At 42.5% G+C, this 12,068-nt stretch overlaps 1 protein-coding gene across 2 annotated transcripts in view; it reads right to left on the reverse strand.

Annotated features, from left to right (window-relative positions):
* The window catches only part of Cep85l (centrosomal protein 85 like), a 120,005-nt gene extending 109,012 nt beyond the window's left edge, over positions 1–10,993 (reverse strand). For both annotated transcript variants that reach the window (XM_036168929.1, XM_036168928.1), the window contains exon 1: positions 10,612–10,993. In XM_036168929.1, the coding sequence (XP_036024822.1) occupies positions 10,612–10,687 (76 nt within the window). In that variant the 5' untranslated portion in view covers positions 10,688–10,993. The remainder of the gene's footprint in view (positions 1–10,611) is intronic.
* Between the last annotated feature and the right edge of the window lie 1,075 nt (positions 10,994–12,068).

The raw sequence follows: 12,068 nt of genomic DNA on the forward strand, positions 1-12,068 counted from the left end.
CCCTCACCATCTAGCTCCCCACCAAACCAGAACAGCTAGCACGCTCACCTCTTCTCCACACAGAGGAGTCTACTCTGTAACAGCTAGGCACACTCACCTCTTCTCCACACAGAGGAGTCTACTCTGTAACAGCTAGGCACACTCACCTCTTCTCCACACAGAGGAGTCTACTCTCACTGCTAGGCATGCTCACCTCTTCTCCGCACAGAGGAGTCTACTCTCACTGCTAGGCACACTCACCTCTTCTCCGCACAGAGGAGCCTACTCTGTAACTCCAACCGCCTCCCTCTTCTACCTTCACAAGGACTTACTTGCTCTTTCTTCCTGGTTCTTCCACGAGCATTAATGACTACAGCTTTGTTCAAGTCCAAACTGCAGTCTCAGCTCCATCACAGCATTTACTCAAGTGTATTAACTCACACATAGGACTGCCTTCTCCTTCAGCACACTGGAAAGTGAAGAACAAACTTTTTATCTAAGTGTCCCCAACTAGCCCGGGAGCGGTGGCACTCAGGCAGTGTCAACAAATGAAGTCATTGTGAGCACTGGATAGCCAATAAATGTTCACTGAATAAAATTAGAATTCTGGAAGCCTGTCAATTAGACCTACAAAAATATCCTTCCCTTTAGAAGAAGCATTCAAACAAGAACTCTGTTAGGAAGTTCTGTTTATTTTAAAATCCAAGATATTTTCAACTATCCCTTGACCCAGTACTCATTTACAATCTATTTAAAAACCAATAAATACTTGTCAAAGTAGCTTTTAAAAAGTACTGTAAAATAAAGAACTGATGGTCAAAATTCTTAAGGATTATGAGAAAGTCATCTCAAATAGGTCAAAAGACACAAAAGATCTCTCTCACACACAAAAGCACTAAACCATATAGAAACACGTTCTTAATATAGGGGAAGAAAGGAAGTTTTCCTTAGGGGTGTGGATACTGGCAGGTCAACCCTGCCCACACTAGAGAGCCCCACACCCAAACAGCAACACAAATGGGACTCAGTCAACTACTTTTAAAAAGGAAAAACGAGGACCAAAGTTGGGAGGGAAGAGAGAGAGAGACAGAGAGAGAGTGTGTGTAGATAGGGGAGTTAGGTACTGGATCTGGGAGGAGTTAAGGAAACAAGGGGTGAATATGATCAAAATATATTATATGCACACAGGAAATGGTCAAAGAATTAATGCAAAATATATTTTTAAAATATTTATGAGGGCTTAAGAGTTAAAAACACTTGCTGTTCTTGCAGAAGACACGAGTTCATTTCCCAGCACCCATATCAGATGCTCAGTCTCCTCTAACTCCAGAGAAGCCCATACCTCTGGCCTCCTCAGCAACCTGCACTCACATGCATGTACCTGTATATACACACACAGAAAAAATAAGTATCTTTAAAACTGTCAACAAAAAAAAAAAAAAATCAGGCAAAGAGGGGAGGGTCACTAAGAGGCTGTGTGCCTCCAATCACAAAGAGATCGAAAGATCAGTGCAGATATGAACTGTGACTGGGGGTCAAGTTCTAGGTCAGAGAAGAGAACTACAAGGAAAACAAGATCAGTTCCAAAATGGGAATCAAAGCAGTCCTTGAGAAATGGCTCTTCACTCAGCTGAGATAGAGTGAGCAGCATCCAATTAGAAAGTATCTGTTCATGTAAACACATTAGCTAGTCAGAAAGTGACTACATCAAAATCTAGTTCTCTGGAAGCTAACTGGCTTTCTTACATGTAAAGATTTAGGTCAATGTTTAAGTAATCAGTAACTAGTAGATGTGCCTTTCTAAATATGAAAGGGAAAGAGGACAGAGAAGCTAATGCTGATCAAAGGTACAAAGTTGCAATTAAACTGGAAGAGCTAGCCTTGGTGAATTTTTGTTCTTCATTGTGATGAGTTAATAATAATGTATTGCATACATCAAAATATGCTAAACATATTTTGACAGTGTCATTACAAAAAAGTGAAGAATGTTAATTAGCATGATTAAATCTTTCTACAGAATGTATTAGGTCAAAATGTGTTGATAAATTTATGTATTTTCCCAATTAAAACTAAAACTTAAAAGCCAAGAATGGTGGGTGACACACGCCTGTAATCTTCACTTAGAAGATGGAGCTGAGATGATTAGGACTTGAAGGCCAGCCTCCGCTACATCATGAGTTTGAGACCAGAGTGAGCTCTATGAAAACCCTGTCTCATAAAAACAAAAATAATTTATTGTTTAACTGATTAAAATAAAGTTTACATTAATATCTTAGGGTTTTCATTGCCATGACTATGGCAACTCTTATAGAGGAAATCATTCAATTGGCGCTGGCTATCAGTTTCAGAGGTTTAGTCCATTATCGTCATGGTTGGAAGCATGGAGGTACCAGGCAGACATGGCGCTGGAGAAGGAGAATCCTGAGTTCTACATCTGTATTCACAGGCAGCAAGGAGGGAGACACTGGACCTGGCTTGAGCATCTGCAACTTCAAAGTCCACCCTCAGTGATACACCTCCTCCAACAACGCCACACCTACTCCAAGGCCACAACTCCAATAATGCCACTCCCTATGAGCCTAAGGGGACCATTTTCATTCAAATAATAAATAACAAAATGTAAATATGAAAAAGCTGAAAGTTCCGTTTCACTAAGTACTGCACATAATTTTTAAAACATGACTACAAAGGTACTACAAGCAGATGCTTTGAATTATGAATTATGAATTTCCTTTTCTTTTTTTCAAGATTTATTTATTATGTATACAGTGTTCTGCCCAGGCCAGAAGACACCAGATATCATTACAGATGGTTGTGAGCCACTATGTGGTTGCTGGAAATTGAACTCAGGACCTCTGGAGGAATAGTCAGTGCCCTTAACCTCTGAGCCATCTCTCCAGCCCCTGAATTTCTGTATTTTCAATTCTACTATTAATGCCTTAAAGTTGGTCTAGGCTGCTGTTAAAATAGCTCTATTTAAAAATAATCAGATGATAAGTAAATACTTCACCTTTCATAAAGAAATCATGAATTCTAACAGTATGTCCTCATCAAAAGATTTAGGGTAGCAACCAACACAGCTATGACTAACTCTCCTTTGACAACACTACTGCTGTTGATAGCATATGGGTAGGAAGACCACATATTATATATGTTATATGAAAACACATATTCCAACAGGTATTCTGGCAGCTATGCAGAATCAGAACCATGTACATTTCTCACAGCCTCTGGTTCTGTCAGGAACTAAAAAACTGAGGTACATGGCAATCCCTGAGAGGCTCTTAATGAAACCACCCCATGGGTACAGGAGCACAGCAGTGGTGTTCCCTGGGCTTGCGCTTGTCTTAGACTGTGACTATTTCACAGTATCACCTCATACAGAAAGCATTCTTTATTATAGACAGCAAATTATGTCTGTCCACAGAAGAAGATAAACACTAAATCAAAATCAATTTTCCTAAGCAACAAAACTGTTCAAGCAGAAAGTGCTATGAAGGCTCCCTGTATTATACGTAAGCAAGTTTTTCCTCAATAACTCTGAATTTCCTAATTCTTAATAACATAAGTACCATGGATAATAAACCTAAATGCAGAAGTAAATCAAAACTTACATTCTAGAAAACCTACATATCTATACTATCTATACTTTTCAGTTCCCTAAATTTAAGCATTTACTTTCCAGGGAAGCTTTCTTTAAAGTTCTCCTCAACTAAGAAGAGAGGTTCTGCAGCGACATGACCATCAGAAAAGCTTCAGAGCCAGTGCCACACTGCCACAGTGTGACTCTTAAAGAGGACACAGGCACCTGATCCTTACTGCCACAAACAATGCATCCAACTGGTAGAAACTTTAAACAGGACACATAGTCCACTTCTAAAGATAACTATAACTGCAGCTCATTTGGGAGCCCAAAGCTTTTAATATTAAAAAAAAAAAAAAAAACAGTAAGTAGTATTATCAACAAATCATTTTACTTGATACCTACCATGTAAATAAATGCATAGGAAGAAGTTTCTGGCTTCATTCTCTCTAGAGTATCTTAAAATCCTATCAACTATCTGAAATATAAGTTAGCACTACCTAGTAAATTTATAATGAATCCCTGGAAAAAAAGGCAAAAGAGGACAGTTAATAAAAGCATGAGACAAAAGTACACGGCAAAGTCAGTGTGATGGTGCCCACTTTTAAACCCAGCTTTTGGCAGGCAGGCAGATCTCTGAGCTTACACAGTCAGTTCCATGCCAGCAAAGGCTCCATAGAAAAATCTTAATCAAATAAAAAAAGAAAGAAGGGGAGGAGGGAGGGAGGGAAAGAGGAAGGAAAGAAGGGAGAGAAGGAGGGAAGGAGGGAGCGAAGGATCTCCTATTCTGATGAGAGGGAACACTGTTAACACCAGGCAGATGGTCTGAGAAACAGCAGTCAATCAAGGTATCCATCCCAAGAAACTCTTTCGTCCTAGGAAAATCCAGAACACTTCTCTACTTTAAAAACTGGAGGTCACAGGTAAGCCCAGGGAGGGGGTGGCTTTACCTTAAGTACTCCAACATTTTTTGAACACTTATGTATCAATCTTATGCAATGAAATGTGCTATTTAATTTTTGCCAGTTTAGTATTTTTAAATCCCTCACTAACAGTGGCTAGTAGCATTCAACCCCTTCCTTCTGACCTATCAATATGACCTCTTAGATGTATAAGACTTTGATGATCAAACACCACATCCTCCTGGTTTTGCTCCTCCTATACTTCTTCCCTGGCTGCTCCTTAATCTCTTTGAACACTCATCTTCCCTACACAGAAAAACTGATGTCCTAGAGTTCATTCCTCTGCTGGCATCTCTGTATTCCCACTATCTTTCTATAATCTCTCCATGGGACTTACCCAGCTCCCCCAACCTATACCATTCATATACAGGAAACCATACCTTTCCAGATCCAGTAACCTCCACATTGGCCTACATCTATATGCCAACTTTTTACTCAACACCTCACCTAAACTCTAAAATGGTCCTCAGACTTTACACTTGACCTTCCCGGTACTCCTCCCCACCTCCAAGAGTTGCCGTTTGCAGAAAAAGGGAACCACATGCCATTATAATTACAGAAGCTCAGTTAAGAAGTCACCTTTGATTCGTTTGGCTATTTGTCCCTGTGCTTTTTGCAATCTTGGATTCAACAATTCACGCTCTGTGGGACCAGGACCTGTCCTTAGTGCATGAGCTGGCTGTTTGGAACCTTGGGCTTACACAGGGACACTTTGCTCAGTCTGGAAGGAGGTGACAGGACCTGCCTGTACTGAATCCACCAGGTTTAAATGAATCCCCAGGGGTGCCTTGATCCTGGACGACATGGGAATGGAGGGGAGGGGCTGGGGGTAGGTAGGGTTGGGGGCGGGAGGGGGGAGGACAGGGGAACCCATGGCTGATGTATAAAATTTAAAACACATAATAATAAAGAAAAAAAAATTTAAAAAAAAAGTCACCTTTGATTCCTGTCCCTTGCTTGCCGCCTCCAAACCATCAACAAATCCTATCAACTTTATTTCTCACAAATATCTAAGCCTCTCTTCTCTCATCGAACTACTCTAATCCCAATCCTTATCTCTTACCTGATAACAGGAATGGTATAAACACTGGCTTTCTACTGCTGTTCTTGCCTCTACTTCTTCACAATGTCTTCCCTACACAATCACCACGTGAATCAGAAACAACAATAGTGGCTGTCCATTACATGTCCCCAGTACACATAACAATGTCTACTTGAGCGCTGACTAAAAGAATGAACAGCCCTTTGCCCTTACTCAGGTGACTTCCTTTCACATAAAATCCAGCCCAATGTGGCGGTGCACACCTTTGATCCCTGGGGAGGCAGAGGCAGATGGGTCACTGTTTGAGGCCAGCCTGGTCTAGACAGCAAGTAGGCCAGACAAGGATACATAATGAGACGTCTCAAAAAAAACAGAAAAACAAAACAAACAAAACCCCCGCTCCTGAAAAAGCTTTACATTACTATCAGGCCCTCCCCACTGCACATCTGGGCTCACCAAGTTCAGGACTGCTTGCGTTCTGACAATCCTGAACCGACCCAAGCCCCACCCTGGAGCCCACACACCTCTCTTCACATGAAGCACCTTCAGGGCTCCGCCCAGCCTCCTTGGAGAGGCCTTCCCAGACCAGGCTGCCCAAAGTCAGTCTGCCCTCACTTTGGCTGGTTTCCTCCCTAGACAGCAACACCAGCTGAGCCCATCTCCTCCCCAGGAGAATTACATCCCTTATAGCAAGGACCTTCACCTTCTGGTTCAATGGTACAGGACCATGTCTAACACAAAGCCTTGGCATATTTAATAACAAAACGTGTACTTAGGTGGAAAGCACCATACTCACAGCAACAATGCACTATGTCAATTAAATAAAAATAGGTAAAATAAAATATAAGTATAAAAAGCAACTTGGTGTTATTATTACACTAATTGTTCCCTATTCTTCGTTTTGTTTGTAGGGGGTTGTTGAGTTTGGGTTTGGTTTGGTTTGGTTTGGTTTTGGGTTTCTTGAGACAGGGTCTCACTATGTAGTTCTGGCTGGACTTGAACTGGCTACAATCCTACAGCCTCTACCCTTCTAGTGTTGAGATTACAATCAGGCAGCACCATGTCCAGTATCTCTATTCCTAATTAGTGACCTTCTGCAATAAGCTGCTCTTCTCTGAATATTTTTAAAGATTAAAGCATACAATATGAAAACCTTAAAGCAATAATAATAGTTAATACATTGGGGCTTACATGTTAACTGGGTGATCACATTCTTCTTCATTAATCCCAATTTGTGGGAACTAATTAAGCTATAATTCAATAAAACAGTATCTAAGAGACTAAGTCTTCATTATCTTCTCAGGGCACATATTTCTTATAGACAGAAAAACTATAACTAATATCTTTCTGTTCATAACGTACATAAAAATTTACAATAATAGGTGTCATCAGCTCAACTCACCATTTATTTCCTGGCCTCAGATTAATATACCAGTTCCAGTCAAGCCAAGAAGATCAATTCCAATCACTAATCAATGTCATTTCACAAAAGTCATCTCTCAAGTTGGGATCCCCCCTCACCCCAATGACTACTATGAAAGAACATGTCCAGTCGAGTTTAGTTGACAGAGCTGTTACCTTTCATTGTTACCAGAGTGTTCTTAGGTCCATCTAACTCAGAACCATAGCAGAGAACATCATTTGTTGCAATCTTACTATCTGTGACCACTATCATTATGACATCACTAAGCAGCCTGTAAGGGATGCATGACAATGCAGATGCAAATTTAAAGCTCTCAGCAAAGAACAAGTGACAAAGAACTGTGCAAGTGTTAACTGTAGCATTTTTAGCATGTTTTAAAAGTATAATCTACCCCAAAATATTTTAAGGATTAAATATATTATGTTTTAAAAATATGACTTACAAAACTAGGAACAGTGACATATCTGTGATCTCAGAACTTGAAAGGCTGAAACAGGAGGATTGCTGTAAGCTTGAGGCCAACCTGGGCTACATGTTTAGACCCTGTCTCAAACAAAATAAAACTCTGTGTGTGTGTGTGTGTGTGTGTGTGTGTGTGTGACCTATTTTAAAGAACATACCGATTTTTTTAACTGGAAGTACTCAACATATCACTGTATAATTCTAGATTTCAAAAGCCCAAGGGAAGTATATGCACCTTTCAACCAACTCTGATGATAGTATACATTCTGAAAACGAGTGATTTCAAACACACTTAAGTGCTCAAAAGACACACCCCTTATCCTATTTTAAAGTAGCCTTCCAGCTTTGTTTGAGTGTATGGGGAAGACTTTATGTGATCTGGCATGAAATGTAAGAATATTCTCATTTTAGTTTTTTAGAACATGGTTAGCCATAAACCTGGGAAAGTGAATAAGGACAAAACACGATGAAATCCTAAAGGAAAAACAAATGCTCAGTATTTTCTAAAGTATGTACACTGTTCCCACGTGTCACTTCATTAAACTAGATAGCAGCTCCTGTCTGCTGCAGAAAGCTGATATCTCATTACCTTTCCCTTTGGTCAGTTACCGATTTGTATAATCCAGTCTCGTGCATCCAAAGATAGAATCTTTTTAATATCAGAAAATTATTGACTGTCTCAGAACCAAACAGATAGCTAAGAAACTCCATCAGAAGACTGGGTTGACAGACATCACAAGCCTGTGATCCCCCAGCACTTTAGAACTGTTGGCAGGACCAGTAGCTCAAGGCCAGTCTTGGCTTCATTGCAATTTGGTATTTAAGGCCAGTCTGGGCTACATAAGATCCTCTCTCAGAAAAAGAAAAAGAAAGAAAGAAAGAAAGAAAGAAAGAAAGAAAGGAAGGAAGGAAGGAAGGAAGGAAGGAAGGAAGGAAGGAAGGAAGGAAGGAAGGAAAAGAAAGAAAGAAAGAAAAAGAAAGAAAGAAAGAAGAGAAAGAAAGAAAGAAAGAAAAAGAAAGAAAGAAGAAAGAAAGAAAGAAGAGAAAGAAAGAAAGAAAGAAAGAAAGAAAGAAGAGAGAGAGAGAAAAAAAGAAAGAGAGAGGGGGAGGAAGGAAGGAAGGAAGGAAGGAAGAAAGGGAAAGAGAGAGAGAAAAACTTAAATTTTGTTTGTTATCTTCATATAGGCCCTAAAATTGCTCAAATTAGCCCAAGGGTGTATTTTGTTATCCAGTATTTCCAAGACACAAATTTTCTTCCTCAGCCCATACGTTATCTTGACTTTCACTGGAATCATTTGCTAGAGATACACAGGTTTATCTAAAGAATAACTTTTTTAAAATAATTTTAAATAATTAAATATTTATACTGGCTCAAGGAGAAAATAATTACATGGCCATTACTATAAAAATAATCCATTCTCAGTACATATCTGAAAATATTCATTATTTCACTAGAAAGAAATGATGCAAATTATGGTTTATTGCTGCCAATGCTAAGGAAGAACTCTGTTTTAGATGGCTATATACTATCCAAATCCCTTAAATCTGAGTAATATTTTAAAGTATTTTCTTTCTCTGTATTCTACAAATAACAAATGTCTAAAAACTGCAGTGTAACATCGAAGTCTCTCAATTATTTAACTTCTAATCCTTAGATGCATTCTTCGTAGCAAACAATGGAAGTGGATACAATGCTTCTGTGATATACTTCCAACACAGGCCATTACCACAAATAAGATTTTAGAGGTTAGGTTACAGAGACATCACAGATGGCTTTTGACACATACGAATAAATGGAAGCCACTCTTTCTGGCCCCCAGAGATAATGAGTATCTTCTCCATCACTAAAGCCACTTAGATACTAGAACCAGCGACAACTGGGTAAGCATCAGAAACCCCTAAACTGTACTCTCCTCTTGAAGACAAACAGTAAATATTTTAATATTTTACAAAGTAATTCCCTGCATATATTTTTACTAAATTCACAGTTAGTATAATCTCCATTACTTCTAAAACTATTATGGGTCTAAAGTGTAAGAGAATAATTTCAAACCTGATGTGTATATATATATATGTATGTATGTATGCATTGCACATGCCTGAACTGGTGGTTCTCAACCTGTGGGCAGTGACCCTTTTCAGATATCCTGCATTTCAAATATTAACATTATAACTCATGACAGTTGCAAAATGAAGTAGCAACGAAAATAATTTCATGGTTGGAGGTCACCACAACATGAGGAACTTTATTAAAGATCGCAGCATTAGCTAAACCACTGACAGTTTAGAATCTAAACTATCACAGAATTGCATTGTTTGAAATTTCAATAGTAATATGCCTGCCTGGTATCTTCTAAAAAGCAGAGACTATTACAAAAGGACCCCCACCAAATGTGTCCAGAGCTTTGAAAAATGTACACAAACATCTCTAAGTCACACAAGTCAAGTTCAAACACTTCGTAGAACAGGGTTACCACCGAGGGGTACCCCAAAAATATCTAAATTTGTAGGAGAGATTTTTGCATACAGGTATGTGGCTTTTTCCCTTGGAGGGGGAGTGGGGAGTCCATGTATCTTTCAGCTTTTCAAAGAGGTTCAAACTCAGTTAAGAGGAAAGTGCCCTTAAGGACTGTCATCGTTAGATAACTTGTCAGGGTCAAGCCAAAGCCTTCCTGTTCTCTTCCAGGTGAGATTTATTCTACTCGGGTGGCTCCCACACGACTTCTGGGTGTGATGCAGGGCAAGAAACGGTTGTCCGATTCTAACAGCCCCCCTCCGACCACGCAGAGCCGCAGCAGCAATCCCCGAGTTCCCCTGAGCCCCGCAGCTCCAAGGTGGCGGCTGGGTTCCGATGGGACCCAGGAGGAGGCGGCGGCGGCGGACAGCTCTGCCACCCGCTTCCCGAGGAGCTGCGGATCTCCCCGCGGGGGCTGCTGCCGGCGAACCGCGTCCCCGGAGCAGCGGCTGCGGGCGACCCCGCAGCGACCTTCCCGCCCGCGTCCCGCGTGGGGCAGCCACGCACCACACGAGGGACAACAAAGCCCCGGCCGAACGGCCCTGGAGGGGCGGGTTGTCACCCTGCGGGGGTCGCAGGCCTGAGGGCGAGCGCTCCCGAGGCACCCCGGCGGCCGCCACCCTACCCGCCCGCCGTCCCCCTTACCCGCAGGGAAGCCGCGGGCCCCGCCGCCGGGGCTGTCCCGGCCGCCAGCCTCCGGGGCCAGGAAACGGCCCCACATAGCGGGCGAGCAGGCGAGCGGGCCCGCGGTCGCCTCGGCTTCTGGGCGGAAACTTGAGCGGAGCCTGGGCCGCGGCCGCAGCGGCGGCGGCGGCGCGGGCCGAACCCGGGCGGGCGGCTTTAACGGCTGCTCAGCGACGGCCCCGGACCGCGGCGGCTGCCATGGCCCAGCCCGCTTGCGCTGAGGCCCGGGCCAGGGAAGCGAGCGGCTCCCCGGCGACGGCGGCGCGATCCCGGGCTGCGCCCAGGCTCCGACGCTCCGAGCGGATTTGCGGCAGCGGCTTCTCTCTCTCAGCACCCTCCGCCCCGCAGGAACCCTAGCCAGACGGGCCGGGCCGGGAGGGGCGGGGCCCGGAGTCTGGGGGCGGGGCCTAGAGGGTCCGGGGGCGGGGCCTGAAGGCGGGGCCGGGGGACGGGCTAGGCAAAAGGCAGACTTTTAACCTACAGCTTGCGGGTGGTCATCTCTGAGGCCGCTCTGGTACCTCCTTGCTTCTGCATCCTGTTACCTACAAGCGGAGAGAAGGGACGTAATCTGCCCCCAAACCCTGTCTTCCTATACACGCCTTCTGGGGCACGGTTATAAAAGGTGAGAGTCGTCCCCCGCAACCCATCACCACCAGTCACAATTAAGAGGCCAAATGGGGCTCCCCATCTGAGTCAGAATGGAGATCAGATTTTAAACTGTCCCCGTGCATTCCACAAGCACCGTCTATGGATCACTGTGGGAATAGAAAGGAGGTCGCCCCTGCTTCCCAGATCCTGGAGTCCTGTTCCACTTTAGTTCTTAGCCTTCTGAGGAGCAGAGACACCCTGAGAAAAGACAAAGGGATACAGCATCCACTTTAAATTCTTCTTGTTGGCAATGCGATCTTCCCACTATTTAGATACAAAATAAATAGTGGTCAACCACTGTAGCAGGAGGCAGGTTTTGTGCTCAGCATATCAACACAGTAAACCAGAGCTGAAGTCTCTTAGGCTTTGAGTCCAGGACTGTTTTTCCTAATGTGGAAATTGCCAACAAAAACCTCCTATTTATATATTTTCTCAAAAAAAAAAAAAAAAAACACTATTTAAAACTTGTGAGGTTTAAATTTGGAAGTATATTCTATCACTCACCACATTTGTTGACATGTATCAGACTATGGTTGTACATCTAGTCTTCTTCCTATAGACTTGCAGTTATTTCTCCAAATCCTGAGATGGTCAAGTCTCAACTGATTCTGATGCTAGAAGGTGACAGAAATATGAAAAGATAATGAGATGCTTCTTTTTTATTTAAATATGTAGCACATTAATTATGACCCTTGAAAAGGATAGGTTTACAAAAATTCATTAAAAATTTCACACACAAAAAATCATTAAAGCCCAGTGTGGTGGCACAG

Source organism: Onychomys torridus, chromosome 19 (assembly GCF_903995425.1).
Source record: "Onychomys torridus chromosome 19, mOncTor1.1, whole genome shotgun sequence".
NCBI lineage: Eukaryota > Metazoa > Chordata > Mammalia > Rodentia > Cricetidae > Onychomys > Onychomys torridus.